A 16,892-nucleotide genomic window follows, 5' to 3' on the forward strand; every position below is an offset into this window, starting at 1 on the left:
TAATGCCTTGACCACAAGGCATGTCAGTCTGTACAACTAGGATTTATAAAAATATTTTGACTTATGTATAATAATTACTGCATCTAAAATTTTGAAGCAATTTTGGATTTTTGAAGCAATTTTGGATTTTTCTTAACACATTGAAATATATGAAAAATTCTGTGTAAAAATGCAAGTTAAGCAAAAGAAAAACTTATTGATACTGTTAGAAAGTATAATGGTAGGATAATTCAGAATAAGGGTATTTTTGATGAATAAAATTAGCACTTAGCATAAAATATATAAAACGATCAAAAATAAAGACAGGTAAAACTGAAAATATTATATGTGGAGTCTCATTCTAAAATATAACACTTTAATTTAAAGAGCTATGATATGATATCAACATAAGAAAGTCAACAGACCAGCAGTAAACAAAAAAATAAAGAAGGCACACACGAAATATCTAGAACCAGGTTAAAAGATACCTCTCTACAATAGAACAGTACTGATTAACCTCCACATAAGTGCATCCCTTTCCCTCAATCAACTCACCCAACATTTTCTGCATCTTCATCACACTCAGCTTTATATTTGCAAGGTCCACACTTGGAGTGTTTTCTGTGAACTTCTGCCCCTGACCCTTCCTCTTCTGCTTAAAAAGAAAAATTAAATTTTCAACCAAAAGTTGGTTTCCTTTCCAGATAAGCTTCATGTTTTCAGCAGCCATTATCCCATTTCTGCAGAAAATGTACCTGCGCTCTTGAAAACAATCAGTTCCAGAATCTATCAATGCTTGCATCCAAAAATGTTGCCAATACTGAGTACAACATATTCTATGAGGAAAACAAGTATTGGTGCTAGCAAAATAATCCCTTAATCTATGTACGAAAGAACACTACAGGTTTTGATAATTAATTGCCTTTAAAAGAATTACCATATAACATTAAATAAGAGAGAGAGAAAATAAAACATGAGCAATAAATTTGGTACAGTGATTACCCTACCCTATGCAATGCCAGTTAACAAATGATTAAATGCAATAGAGTATAACCACTTGTTCCTCACATCAGTTTCATACCTGCCTTTCTTATTACATAACTAACAGGATTCAAAAAAAATATCTCCAAATTTGTAAAAGGAAAGGGGTCTCTTTACAAAGGACTTGCCTCCTTTTCTGTTTGCCCACTTAGCACACCAAAAATACCCAGAATACAGAAGTGTGTGGATCTCCTATGATCTGGCACAAAAAACCAGTGGTTACCAGTAAGTCTCCAATTCATATCCCACTTTCAAGGGATTCTACATTTCTGGGCTCAACTAGAATGAATCCTACCCTGATAATCTCAAACTGGGCAGGGAGATCTGTTCTGAAGCCAATTTAGGGATTACAGTTTACTCAAAGGATCTCTCATTCTGGTTTAGGAAATAACACCTTCTTCAGGGGGTGTCTATCAGTAAAGAAGACATTACAAGGCAAGTCCAAAAACCTAATATACCTATTTGGTAATACTTCCAAACTTTCCATTTTTAGTGTCTGCATGCACTTTAAGTAGAAATCTTTCCCAAATTCTCTCGAACACTCCCAGATTCCAGGGATCATAATCCTATTATTTCCGAGGCTTCAGAAACATCAGGAAATCGTATGGCCACCACAAGCTCACTTAAGTTTGTAAGCTAATCTGAGCAAACAACTTAGCCTTTCTAAACTCATACTCCCTGAAAAGAAATAGTCAACCTACATTCTCAGAGCAAGACATCCAGTATTTACATGACATAAAAAAAAATCATGACATCAACTTCCACTTCTTTAGTATGGGAACATGACTGTTTCCTTACTGAATATTTGACCACAAAGACTAGACTACATGATCTCTCTTAAAATCCTTTCCAGCTCTAAGATCTAGAATTGATGGTCTGATCCTTCACATGTGATCATGAAGCTTCTGCTTGAACATGTCCCTTTAAAACACATTCTATTGTAGGATAACTTTAATCTTTTTTTTTTTTTCCCCTGAAACTTTCATCCCCAAACTTCTTCCTCAGGATGGTTCTTCTATTCTCTAAGTGACCTTTGAAGTGCCTTCCAACTCTGATATTTTAGGATTCTACGAAATGTGGAAATCTGGAATAAGGTTTCAGATAGTATTGAAAGGATCATAACTGTAGTTTTCATTTGTATGAGTGTGAATTTTACTAGAGTAAGTTTTCTTTCAGTGTAGGTATCCCCACAGTACCTCCAGCATTACTTTGTATACAGTAGACACTCACTAAGTCCTACAGCTTTATTAGACTATGAAATAAAGGAGTCATTTTTAATTCTGACAATTTAAGCTCTTGCTATACACTATTACCAGATACTACTTTTTTAAACAGCAGAAATAATTTATATATTTGTAAAATAAAATCAAAAACATACACAGGAGAATTTTAATGGCATAAAGTCTAGATTCCACTACAATTATTCTGTAAGCCTTCTCTTTGCCATGCACAATTCACTCCAGAGTTTTACAACCCAGCACCTTAAAAATTCCTTAGGAGCAAAAATTTGTAAGCAAGGGGTGGGAGAGTTACAAATACTCTGGTCCAACACAAAATCACTTGTGTGGATGATCCCAAGGGGAAGGCACTTTGGTGCAATCTCAATTTAACAGGAGCTACATTTCTGCTTTGTTTGTCAACATAGCTTTAGTGAGACATAATTGTATGAAACAAAATGCCTAGGGCTAAAAGGGACAGAAGGGTTGGGTGTAATGGCTAAAGGCTTCTTTCTGGAGTAACGAAAATGTTCTAAAATGGACTGTGGTGATGAATGTACAACTCTGTACTACACTAAAAGCAACCGAATGGCACACTTTAAATGAGCAAATTGTACACTGTGTGAATTTTAACTCAATAAAGCTGTAAAAATCAGAAAATGACAGAAAACAAATGTCCTTTAAGGGGTACTTGAAACTTACCTCCTTCTCCAGATCCAGAGCCATTATCTAAGAAGAAAAACAAACAGTGAATAGAAATACTTTCGCTGGAAATGTCATCTTATCCAATAGTCAAATTTCTCATCAAAAATCAAACTGTAATAGCAATTCTCATTTTTTGATATCAAACCATTTATTCTTATGTACCTATTCCATGTTTTTCCCAAATGTTAATTCCCTGGACACACAATCATCTATAACTCATACATCTTTGTAGCATATTCAGGAAGTATCCAGGTGTGCTGCACCGAGTAAAGACAAATAAATACTGTAAAATAAGTGGCTATATAAAAATAATTTTAATTAACTCACTTAAAAGGTAAAAAAAGAAAAAAATTTAATTTTGTAAAAGCTTAAGAGGAATAATGAATAAGTTGCTTTTATTAGAAAGGGAGGAAAAGAGCTTTGGGTCTTGCTCCAAAAATCTTAATGAAATCTGTGGATAAAGGCCAAAAGCCAAAAGGTAAGAAAAAGCCTCAAGGCTTAAAAGAAAAGAACTTCTGAGCTGAGGTTTTCATATTACTGATGAAATTAGCTTCCTCTAGGAAACCTCACCAGAAGGACTCACACCAAGGTGTAGGTGGGACACTTGTTACTAGTGAAATTAAAAAGCCTCCCTCAAAGTTACCAGCAAAAAGTCGGCCTAAAATGTAATTAATATAAAATGTTTATTTTATAAATCCTAAAAAGGCCAACATATGATGCAGAGCATGTTGAAGAGAGGGTAGTGCTATAATATCATCAGCATGATGCAGTAAAAAAGCAGAGATGGCAAAAGAGCTTGACACACTTTATCCAGCACTTTCAGGGGTTGGGGGGGAGACACATCATCAGGAACCCGCTCCAGTTCTTCAAATGGTTCCCCAGAGTGGGAGATAACAGCGTTCACAATATTGTCCCTTTCCCTTTAATCTCCTTCAGACAATAATCAAATTCTCAAACATAGTGGAAATAGGAGGAACCGGAACAATACATGTTTTTTGTAATATCCACTGCAAAATCTTCAAGGGATTTTATAAAGTCTAAAACTGTGCTCGATTCTGATTAACCAACCACAAATAATTAGATCTGAGCACACAAAGGAAAAGAAAAAGAAAGAGTAGAAGAGCAGAAAAAAGACAAAGAAGGGAACTCAATTAAAAAATTGTTCTATGACCAAACTTTTTTTAGAAAAACACTCCTTTTTGGGGCGCCTGGGGGGCTCAGTCGGTTAAGCATCCGACTTCGGTTCAGGTCATGATCTTATGGTCCGTGAGTCAGAGACCCACATTAGGCTCTGTGCTGACAGCTCAGAACCTGGAGCCTGCTTCAGATTCTGTGTCTCCCTCTCTCTCTGCCCCTCCCCTGCTCATGCTCTGTCTCACTCTCAAAAATGAATAAATGTTAACAACAAAAAAATTCTTTTTTGACAAAATTAAAAAAAAAAAGGAAAACACTCCTTTTTTCCTTCCATTCTACATACATTGACTGGGTACATATCATGTGGTAGGCAACATAGTAAATGGTAGGAATAAATTGAATAAGATAGCCCCAGTGCATGAGATGCTCTCAATCTGTTTTCAACCCATGCTAAATTTTAATGAATATAATACCTCAAACTTTCCTTTAGTGTCCTTTAGAATTCTGAAATAGGAGCACCTGGGTGGCTCAGTCAGTTGAGCGTCCGACTTCGGCTCAGGTCCTAACCTGGCGGTACGTAAATTCAAGCTCTATATCGGGCTCACTGCTGTCAGCACAGAGTCCACCTTGGATCCTCTGTATCCCTCTCTCTGCCCCTCCCTGCTTGCACTCTCTCAAAAATAAAGAAACAAACATTAAAAAATAAAATAAATAAAATAAAGTAAGATAAAAATTCTGAAATATTGTGACTACTCTGATAATGAGTTGAGTTCTTCTTGTAGATTGTATTTTCATTGTTCATATGCCTTTCCCCATCCACACAACTCCACCCAAACCCTGAGACTATAATATACCTCCCCAGATAGGGCATCCTGCCCTCCTGTTGAGAAGCAACTGATCCAGCTGAAGACAGATGTGTCAGATAAAGGAAATACAGTATGATATATACATAGAGATACGCACAAAGTGTGAAAAAAACTCTGTCAGGAGATGCCACAGGAGAAAAATTTCACAGAGGAAAAAAGGCTAAAGCTCTAAGTAAGCATTTTGCAAGTAAACAAAAGACTTATTTCTAGCAATGTCCCACCAAGCGTCTAACAAGATCAATATAGAACCTTACAGCTTAGCTTATTCAATCCTCACTTAACAATCCCAAGAGATGGTATCCATTTAACACTTTAAATAACTGGAGCTCAGAGTAACTAAGTGACTTGTCCAAGGTCATATGGTAAATAAGTAAACAAGAGCTGGAGGGGGGCGTCCTGGGTGGCTCAGTCAGTTAAGCATCTGACTTCAGCTTAGGTCATGATCTCCTAGTTTGTGAGTTCAAGCCCAACGTTGGGCTCTGAGTGACAGCTCAGAGCCGGGAGCTTGCTTCAGATTCTGTCTCTGTCTCTCTGTGCCCCTCCCCCGCCCATGCATTCTCTCTCTTTCTCTCTCTCTCTCTCAAATATAAACATAAAAAAAATTTTTAATACAAAATAAATAAGAGCTGGAGTTAAAATTAGGTCTTTCAACCCCAGTGCAGTGCTCTTTCCAATCTACCACCCTGATTCTAATGTTTACCATTCACTGCCTATCAAAGCACTTTGTGTCTTAAACACACGCTCCTCATAAGAGACACATAATTAATTTGGGATTGTAAAGAGCTCCATATTCTTTTTTACTTTTTTTTTTTTTTTTTTACATTTTATTTATTTTTGAGAGAGAGAGAGAGACAGAGTGCGAAAGGGGGAGGAACAGAGAGTATGGGAGACACAGAATCCGAAGCAGGCTCCAGGCTCTGAGCTGTCAACACAGAGCTCGACATGGGGCTCAAACTCACAAACCGTTGGATCATGACCTGAGCCAAAGTCGGACACTTAACCGACTGAGCCACCCAGGTGCCCCTCTTTTTTAGTTTCTAAACCAAGTCTGTGAAACACAATGTACTTAGAGAAGTATACAAGAATCACAACAAATGATAGTCTATTGGCCTGAGAACATAATCGTTTCACGAAGCACATAATTATTTGATGTAGGGAAAAGAATTTGGTATTGTCCAAAGAAAGGCCTGGTCTTTGCCCACAGCTTTTTCGTATTTTCTTTTTAATTTTTTTAAATGTTTACTTATTTTTGAGAGAGAGACAGAGCGCAAGCCAGGGAGAGGGAGAAAGAGAGAGAGACACAGAATCCAAAGCTGAGCTGTCAGCACAGAGCCCCGAGAGCCATGAATGAGATCATGACCTGAGCCAAAGTCAGAGGCTTAACCGACTGAGCCACGCAGGCACCCCTGCCCTCAGCTCCTTTAAGGTAATCTACATCATACCTGCCAGAAGTGTCTCGTTTCAGGAGGGTGCTAACCACATCAGATGTTAGGGTAGGGCTGGCCACACTCTACAGCCTTAGGGTAGAGGGCTGGCCAACCACAAAGACCAGCCACCTAATTTAGAGTGGGGGCTTTCAATCATATGGTATTAGTGGACCTGGAGTTTGAGATCAACCACATGGACAATGGATCATTCATGCTTATGAAATGGAGCCCCAGTAAAAATTCTGGACACAGGCACTATAATACATAGGAAAATAAATAAATAAATAAAGTATATCATATAGGAAGTGTCTACACCTATACTGCTAACCTTCATACGATAATTCTAATTACAACACTTCACTTGCATCCCTGTCCCCAAATACAAATGCAAGTAAGAAACTTACATTAGTGCCTTCCAAAATTAACTACTACTGATTCAGGAAGGAAAAGAGAAATAAATACAAAAAACCTGGGGGAAGATAGGTGACAAGGATTGGCAGACAGAATAGAGAAGATATAAAAAGAGACAAGCTTGGAAAGAGACACATCCTGGGATGCCACTAATGACTTTCTATAAATATTCTCCACCCCTTTCCCCTGCCATGAAAATAAAACCCAACAAAATGGATCCCATGTAATTTCCACCCCAAATCTCGTTCTAATATTCAAACCATAAGGCAAAAGACAGGCAAAGACCCCACGAAATTTCACCACCTGGGGTTAAAAAGCAACAACACAAGGGGTGCTTGGGTGGCTCAGTCGGTTAAGCATCTGACTTCGGCTCAGGTCATGATCTCACAGTTCATTAGTTTGAGCCCTGCATCAGGCTCTGTGCTGACAGTTCAGAGCCCGGAGCCTGCTTCAGATTCTGTGTCTCCCTCTCTCTCTCCCCCTCCCCTGCTCACATTATCTCTCTCTATCTCTATCTCTCTCTCTTGCAAAAATAAACAAACATTAAAAAACAAATTTAAAGCAATGACATGAAATGCAGACAAAAAAGGGCCCCTCCACTCCCCAAACAACTAATCCATAGAGCAGTTCTGGGAATACATCTTTGACTGGAAATTGCCTTTTAGAAACTATGATGGAATCATCTCTAACATTTATTCAGAAGAGTATCACACATACCAGAGTAGCATGGTCCTCTTGCTACTACTGTTATCTCTTTCTGGTGCTTACAAGCAGCCCTTCTGAGAAAGCATTCATTTTGATAAGTGTCCCCATTTGATCCACAGACAGGAATGTAATTTGTATGGCACTGCAAAAAAAAACAAAAATAAACTTTCAAAACTAAGCAGGAATATTAATAGTTCACTTCATATTTATGAATGTAATACCATAGTACTGTGACATACTTCTACAGAATAGTTTGTTCTTTTGTTTGGTTTAAATAAAAGAGTTATAGCATTTTCTCACACCTTTTTTCACATTTATAATGAAAATAACTATCAACTATCCATAAAGATAAGAAAATCCCTGTGCTATCTAGTGCATTTGCTTGCTATAAAAATCCAATGAGGTAAGAGAGAAATTCTTGGCTATGTTTATAATAAGCTAATAAGCACTAATTATATAATGTCATTTTATTAAAATCAAAATTCATTTATTCAATATCACTGGAATGCAAAGTCCCAAGATAAATGCTATAGAAAACACAAAGAAATACATGATCTCTGGGTCTACCATCCACGTAACTATAGGCTAGCATCATTGCCATTTCTTCCACCTAATGCATCTACCTAATAAAGTTGTGAAGATTAAATAAGAGAAATCCATCTTTAGCATTTATATCTGGCCATGGTAAATTCTCAGTAAATATTAGCTGGTTTTGCTATGCTATCATCACTTCTGAGTCTTACGTAGTTGCCCACGGTCATAGCTAGTAAGTGGGAGACCCACAATTTCTCACAAGTGATGTATTCTAACCACTACACAGTTGAGTTATTCAGCAGGGTGTTACCATGTGTCATTTGGTGGTAGTGAACAGGGAGCTTAAAATCGTGCCTGAAATTCAACCTAACAAGCACATACCCAGGAGTGAGCATGAGATGGAAGGAGAAGACCTGCTGTTCTTTGGTCAGTCTGTTTCCAGGGGTCTCTCTTAGGAGCCTCTCATTATGCTCTAGGCAAATGAAAGGATTTGGCGATTTTAACAACATGCAACTTCTGACATGGGCACTGACTCTACCCTAAGGTCTGCCTCCTCCATACTGCCACACTTGCTGGGGGAAACAATTCTCCCTATACCTTCTATTTAGCTAGAAGAATGTAATTTGAAGTAGTTTAGAAAGGTGCGGAGTGTACAACTCTGAGCCACATCCATTCAAGCATGTATTGTGTGCCTATTATATGTCAAGAACTTTGCTGAATATAATAAGTAAGAAAATAGCAACAAGATTGTGATGGTCAATATTATGTGTCAACCTGACTAGGCCCCAGGGTGCCCAGATTAAACATTATCTCTGGATGCTCTCTGAGGGTGTTTCTGATTGAATTTCCGTTAGAATCAACTGACTAAGTGCCCTCCCCAATGTTGGTGGGATCATCCAATCGATCTGAGGGCCTGAATAGAACAAAAAAGTAGAGGAAAGGAGAACTGGGTCTCCCTGCCTGACTGCTGGATTTGGGACAAGGCTATTCTCCTGGTTTTCAGGACTTCAGTCTTAGACTGGGACTTACATCTTCATCTCCCCGGATTCTCAGGCCTTCAGACTTGGACTGGAACTACACTATCAGCTTTCCTGGACATCCAGCTTGCAGACAACAGATCACGAGACTTGTCAGCCTCCATAATCAAGCAAACCAATTCCTTAAAATATATCGTCCCCTCCCTTTTCCCCTCATTCTGTGTGTGTGTATTTCCTATTGGTTCTGTTTCTCTGGAGAACTCTAATACAAAGGTCTAATAAGAGGGCATGCAACACCTAGCAATAGCAGACACTGATAAATTCAGGAAAAAAAAAACACAGTCTGGAGTACTCCAGGGAGAAGGACAAAGAGGAAAAAAGAAAATAGGAGGAAAGTTGTAGGCACTCCTCTTTGGATATAATCCAAGTATTCATAGAAAGATGCAATACTGATCATTTTTCTTGGTACAAAATAAAAGTAGTTTTGTGTATATAATGTCACAAGATATAATAGCTCTTACTAGCAGACTGAAAAAAAACAATTTTAGACTTTATTTAAAATCCTGTTATTATCTGTTAAAATGTATTTAAATTATAAGCCAGAAATTATAATATGGTTAATAAACAATATTAACACTAAAAGCATGCTGAATCATAAGCAAGTTTTTTAAATTAATTGAAAGATACTGCTAAAGAAACCAGCAAATAAGTGTTTAATGGACATAGGAGGTGATTTTTCTTCAACTGGCAATCACCTAGGTCTAAATTGAACGGATTTATAAATTATAAGAAGGCAGAATAGTCAAAGGAAGGTTTGTTCAGCAGCAGGATCAAATCATGCTGTAAGCCCTGAGGCAGTTTGCTCCTACAGGGCAAGCAACTTGTCTTTAAACATCTTTATATCCTCAGCATCTAGCACCAAGCACAAAGCAAGCCTCGGATAAAGGCTTGGATAAATATCTAGTGATCTCAACTCCTAACTTTTATTTCTCTTTCTTGCTTTGCCACCAGGTAAGAATGCAAAGGATTCAGACAGATCATACAAGGATTTTCTAGCTGTCCAAATATGTGACAAAGGTCAAAGAGGCTATTTCTTTATAATCTTAAAGTTGCAAGGAAAGACTTTCAATTAATGAAAAGCAGAATCATAAAGACAAAAATAAAATAAATATGATACAAAAATTTAAACTTCTTTATATCACACACATATAATATATATATTAACATGAATTTAAATTAAAAATTATTTATATTAAAAATTATAAACAAAATGAAAATGACGCTAGAATAACTTCTTCAAAATTTTTGTACTCTCAATTAAAAAGGAACACTCTAAGGTAAATACTACTGAGTGGTTTAAAACTTAAAAGAGAAACTAAAATACCTACAATTGACTCTTAAACAACATGGGTGTTAGGGGTACCAATCCCCCGCACATCAAAAACCCATGCATAACTTTTGACACCCCAAAATCTTAGCTACTAATAACCTGCTATTGACAAGAAGCCTTACCAGTAACATAAACAATTAACACACATTTGGTATGTTACATGTATTATATATTGTACTTTTACAATGAAGTAGGCTAGAGAAAAGAAAATGCTATGAAAAAAATCACATAAAAGAGAAAATACATTTACAGGACTGTACTATAAAAAATCCATGTATAAGTGGACCCACACAGGTCAAGCCTGTGTTGTTCAAGGGTCAATCGCATATGCCTATAGAACGTACAATATTTCTAGAAGGAAATACAAGTAACAGATGTTGCCTTTAAGAAGAGCAATTGAGGGGCGCCTGGGTGGCTCAGTCGGTTGAGCATCCGACTTCGGCTCAGGTCATGATCTCACAGTCTGTGAGTTCAAGCCCTGCATCGGGCTCTGTGCTGATGGCTCAGAGCCTGGAGCCTGCTTCCGATTCTTTGTCTCCCTCTCTCTCTCTGCCCCTTCCCTGCTCATGCTCTCTCTCTCTCAAAAATAAATAAAAACATTAAAAAAAAAAAAAAAGAAGAGCAATTGGTAGTCTGGAGTGAAAGACATTTTTCATTGTATTATACATCTTTTTTTTTTAATTTTTTTTTTTAAGTTTATTTATTTTTGAGACAGAGAGAGACAGAGCATGAACGGGGGAGGGTCAGAGAAAGAGGGAGACACAGAATCAGAAGCAGCCTCCAGGCCCTGAGCCATCAGCCCAGAGTCCAACGCGGGGCTCGAACTCACAGACCGCGAGATCGTGACCTGAGCTGAAGTCAGACGTTTAACTGACTGAGCCACCCAGGCACCCCATATACATCTTCTTATATAATGTTCAAGTTGTTGTCAATCTTTCAATGTATGTAAATGGGCATACATTACTCTTTTAAAAAACATAAAAACAGTACCTATATCACAGGTTCTCATGGGAGTTTATGAGTTATAGAGGCTTTTATATATATGGATATATATATACACATGTGTATATATATATCCATATGTATATACACATTTAGAACTATTAATGGATAATGCTCAGCATAGTAAGCAATATATAAGTACTCAAATGGTATACTATATATAGAGTATGCATATGTCTTCACATATCAACACAAGGAGAAAAGAAAATACTCCATGGGGCGCCTGGGTGGCGCAGTCGGTTGAGCGTCCAACTTCAGCCAGGTCACGATCTCGCGGTCCGTGAGTTCGAGCCCCGCGTCGGGCTCTGGGCTGATGGCTCAGAGCCTGGAGCCTGTTTCCGATTCTGTGTCTCCCTCTCTCTCTGCCCCTCCCCCGTTCATACTCTGTCTCTCTCTGTCCCAAAAATAAATAAACGTTGAAAAAAAAAAAAAATTAAAAAAAAAAAAAGAAAATACTCCAAAAAATGGGCAAAGAATATGAAATATGAATTCACAAAAAAATGGTCAATAAACACATGGCAAATTTTCAATTTCTCTAACAATCAAATGAAAATTAAAAAAAAATTTTTTTTTTTGGCCATACAGATTTACAATTTAAAAGGACTGAAGGGTGACTGGTGGCTCAGTTAGTTGAGAGTCCAACTCTTGGCTTTAGATCAGGTCATGATCTTGCAGTTCATGAGATCTGTACTTTCAGCGCAGAACCTGCTTGGAATTCCCTCTCTCCCTTTCTCTCTACTTCTCCTCTCATGATCACTCTCTCTCAAAATAAGTAAACAGTAAAATAAAAAAATGTTTTAAAGGATTGACAAAACCCATTACCAAGAGGCTAAGAGGAAACCAGCAGTCAAATGTACTGTTATTGATGAGAATGTTATCTGTACATAAGCATCCACCGGCTCAACAATTCCACATCAAGGAATTTAACCTAAAGAAATATAAGACAGCTGGAAGAGGGAACAGCTTCAGTCGTCCCAATACAGGAGTGGCTAAAACACCAGTAAGAAACCTCCAATCTTTCTGGCTCAATGAACCAAAGAATAGCGTTCAGGGCAATCAGAGCCACTAAAAAGAAACCCAGAAAGGAAAGAGTCAGAAGGGCCTTCCAGATTCTGTATATAAACTCAGATCAAATTTCTGGCTGATTCCCAAACCACTCATGAGGCAGATTCTAAGTAGCCCAGGCAAAGACTAAAAGAAATGAACTGATATTTGTGTTGCTTCCCACAACAGGGAAGAGAATGTGCAGTTTGAGTTCAGCCAACTTAATTGCTTCCAAGTGACAGTACTCTTCAGAGGAACATAACAAAATTCAAACACTCTAAAACATATCATTCACAATGTGTACAATAAATTCAAAATTACTCTAATACAAAGAAAAAGGAAAACACAATCCATTTTCAAATGAAAAGACAATCAACAGAGATGATCCCTGAGATGTCCCAGATGCTGAAATTAGCAAAGATTTTGAAGCAGCAATAGGATCTAAGCTAGAGGAAAATATGCTTGTGATGAATGAAAAGACAGGAAATCTCAGTCAAGAAATCAAAACTATAAATTCTAGAAATAAAATATCTGAAAATAAAAACTCACTGGATGTACTGAATGGAGAAGAGAAGAAAAGATTAGGGAATCTGAAGGCAGATCATAAAAAAATTATCTAAGGTGAAGAACAGAAAGAGGTAAAAGTTCATGAGGGCTTAGTAACACTATATACACCAATACCTTCTTTTAAGGAAAGAAGCCCACTTTAGTTGCTATCCCTTTCAAGAGTGTTTAGGGAGCAGGCAGGGAAGCCAAACATAACACATTGAAGAGAACATTCATTGCATGAGTTACCAGGTAGGTGCGGGCACAAGGTCAGCTAAACCACATCAAAGATAGCTACTGTGAATAAATAGTGCATTATAAAGTCCCTTTTGACTATGAAGGGTCTATGTAGCTGGACAATAGTATATCTCCCTCCCTACTCTTCCTTCAATAGTTTAAAGTTTTCAGAGATTTCATATGCAGCCTCTCTGATTTTGATTCTCATTACAGTATCATAAAAAAGGGTAGAAAACATAAAAAAGGGTAGAAAAAAGGTAGAAAACATCTCTTTTCAGATGGAACATCTAAGAACTTGCTGAGGTTATAGGGTTACTGGAAATACTGACTGTCTTATGCTTTTGTCTCTAATCTCTGTACCCTTTCCTTCCTTTAAAATCCAAAATGATGGGTCCAATTAGAATAAAATGATAAGTGAAAAAAATTCCAGTTTTGTCTTTGTTTCATCTCAAATCCTAAATCAGGGACCATCTTCTGAGCAACTTTTTGAAGCCAGATTATAATTTAATCCCAGCAAATAAAAAGAATTGAATGTAACAGCCTTTGCATTCCTTCTTTTTAGCTTTTTTTTAGACAACACAATCACAACCTAAAAGAGCATCTGAAAAGCAAAGATGTTAGTCTGAGGTTCCTCTGTCTAGTTTACCTCTAACCCTGACCTACCCTGAGGCACTGAGTCAGCCATGTTCTTTGGCATAAAGAGATGAGACAGTAGCAAATAAAAATGGAAGGGAAGAGCATAACATATAAAGAAACTGAATCATTGGGGCGCCTGGGTGGCGCAGTCGGTTAAGCGTCCGACTTCGGCCAGGTCACGATCTCGCGGTCCTTGAGTTCGAGCCCCGCGTCGGGCTCTGGGCTGATGGCTCAGAGACTGGAGCCTGTTTCCGATTCTGTGTCTCCCTCTCTCTCTGCCCCTCCCCCGTTCATGCTCTGTCTCTCTCTGTCCCAAAAATAAATAAAAACGTTGAAGAAAAAATTAAAAAAAAAAAAAAGAAGCTGAATCACTATATTGTACACCTGAAACTAACGTAACACTGTGGGTCAACTACACTCAAATTTAAAAAAAAAAAAATTTAATGGAAAGCAAAAAAACTAGAAAGAGAAGGAAAGGGGGAAAATTGCCAACGTTTTAAATAAGAAACTCATTTCTTTTCAGTGACAAGTAGAACTTACATTTGAATAGAACTTTTAATATTTTTTCAAAGCATCTTCATATCTATTATTGCCAGTCTGCCCTCTTAACTCAAAGAAAGAAGCAAAGAATGTACAAATAATAGTATTTCATCTGACAAAAAAAATCAGTGGGCTGGGAAGTCCAACTTCTTTATGGGATTCAAGATGCTTTAAGCTTTTTAATTTGAAAAATGTAGAATGATAAAATGTTAAAAATGTAAAATTCTTCAAAATAGGATTGGTTTCCTCACCTGAAACTGACATGCACATTTCAAACCATCTCCATCTTCTTTACAGACTCCTCCATATTTACATGACGATTCATCACAAACTCTTACATCAGACTCCCTCACATTTAATTCTGAAAAAGAGAAAAAAATGTTTCATGTCTTTTTGTATCCAAATGTCCATATATAAAAGGAAAAAAAACCTTAAAATGTGTTCATCGTCTCATTCACAGTGTAACAAGGCATAACATACGAAAAGCAAGGACACAAAATGTTCAAAATTCCCCAAAGAGAACCTTGCATAATAATATGCCTAATAAGCAACCCAAACCAAAATAAAACTCAAAATTTCAGGATTTCACAGAATTCCCAAAGGTAAATCTCAGAATTTTTCTAGTTGGCTACCAACAGCTTAAGACAGTTTTCTTACCATTGTCTTAATATCTTAGATTATTTTTTAATAGGTTTTTAAAAACTAATCTCTACACCCAATGTGGGGCTTAAACTCATGACCCCCAGATCAAGAGTAGCATGCCCTAACGGCTAAGCCAGCCAGGCACTCCCTTAGATCATTTTTCTAGTGATTAAGTTACTTTTAAGGAGAATAAGAATAATTAGAAGAAATCTTAATTCTTTTGGTACCTAAATAAATTTCAGGTGAACATAATTCTTTCTAGACCAACTAATTTAATTAGAAAAGAATTCTAAAGTAAACCTGAATATCATACAATTGATATATATGGAGCATTTATGTGCACAGAATTAAAAAGACTAAAAATCTCACTCTTAAAATTTTTTAATGACTTAATTTCACTCTACCACAGGAAGTAGCTCCAATCAACAATACTAGCATTCTGTGGCCATTTTGCTCCTGCTCCAAGACCATCGGTCTTGCTCTGGAACTATCAAATTAAGCTACCTAGAATCATATGGAAGTAAGTAAAAACCACTATAATGCAATTTTTATATTCTATTAGGAATGAGACATATAACAACAAACAACAAACAATAAAATTATAGCAACAATAACAAATAATAAATAAATGATTATTTTGAAAACCCATTCCATTGTACAGGTAAAGAAAGAAGTCTGGGAGCAGGATGGCCTAAAGTAGCTTCTGACTCTGTCACTCAGTAACTGAGGGACCCTGGGAAGGGCACAAGGTCTCCTGAACCTCTAGATCATGATGAAGTCTTGGCAAACAGATCTCAGGGAGCATTTCTCCAGCATTCCCCCTTCCTCCATTGTTTTCTATTTCTAGATTTCAAAGCAGGACTCAGTGGACTCAGAGACACAGAGTCCAGTGTCTCTGTATCTAATGGCATCTGTCCTGGTGACATTTCATTGGATCTCTCTGCCCCGTTTGTTCTCACTGCTCTGCAATGGTGTCTTGGGTGTCCTACTCCTCAGAACTGACCCTCCAAGGAACTGGCAGTCAAGTACCTAAATACCCAAGGAGTCCACAGTACTTATCTGAATAACCACTCTCAACCAAGCACTGCACACTAGGTTAAGTATACATCTATGTAACTATAGGTTACAAAACTTTTTTCTTTTCCTTAAATGAAACTCACATGTTTAAAAAAGACATGAGCTGAAACTTAAAACAACAGGAAACTACTAGAGCTATTTTGTTGTTCTCACTGTTTCACAAACTATTTCAGGCACAGATGATCATCTTTTAACTCCTTTCACCTTGGCTGTCTGGCTATGGAGGCTCTATGTTCTTGGTTCCCCTCATCTCCCAATTTTTGCTTACTAATCCATCTCCTCCTTGATGACCTGCATTAGTACTTGAGACTCAATCCTAAGTGTGGGGCTTGCTTTTTTTCTATATACCCTCATTCCTACTGGGAATTTGCACAAGGTGCCGTTCCAAATACACTCTAATGTACATCTTGAAACCCAAGGAAGATTAACTAAATATTAATAAAGAACCGCTTTGGAGAAGAGGATAACAATGCATAATATTTTTGTTCAACTACAGGCTTAGTCAATTTTACGGGCCATAGAAATAAAAAGAATTGTACAATTTGAGAAATAAAATTGAGTGCATTTCTCCTCCTTTTCTTTGTAGCCTTAAGGTTTACACTGGGTTCCAATACAATCAGACATATAAAACAGGGATAAATTTTTTTTTTGGGGGGGGGATCAAGATCATGGTCTGAGTAGCTCTGACTTGCTACTTGGGCTTGAGAATCTTTGAGGTATGTTTTACTTATTGTATTTTAAAAGTACAATGGCAGTGGGGTGCCTGGGTGGCTCAGTGAGTT

The 16,892-nt window shown here is 37.3% G+C and overlaps 1 protein-coding gene across 3 annotated transcripts in view; it reads right to left on the reverse strand.

Moving 5' to 3' along the window:
• Positions 1–16,892, reverse strand: part of LOC125150876 (tomoregulin-1) — a 126,879-nt gene that overhangs the window by 45,466 nt on the left and 64,521 nt on the right. For 2 of the 3 annotated variants that reach the window (XM_047831321.1, XM_047831317.1), the window contains 4 exons: positions 14,643–14,752; positions 7,498–7,627; positions 2,940–2,966; positions 535–631 (listed from right to left, as the gene is read on the reverse strand). In XM_047831321.1, the coding sequence (XP_047687277.1) occupies positions 535–631; positions 2,940–2,966; positions 7,498–7,627; positions 14,643–14,752 (364 nt within the window). Of the gene's footprint in view, positions 1–534; positions 635–2,939; positions 2,967–7,497; positions 7,628–14,642; positions 14,753–16,892 lie in introns of all 3 variants that reach the window. The other variant, XM_047831316.1, reaches the window with a different exon arrangement.

The sequence above is a fragment of the Prionailurus viverrinus genome, chromosome D4 (assembly GCF_022837055.1).
Source record: "Prionailurus viverrinus isolate Anna chromosome D4, UM_Priviv_1.0, whole genome shotgun sequence".
NCBI lineage: Eukaryota > Metazoa > Chordata > Mammalia > Carnivora > Felidae > Prionailurus > Prionailurus viverrinus.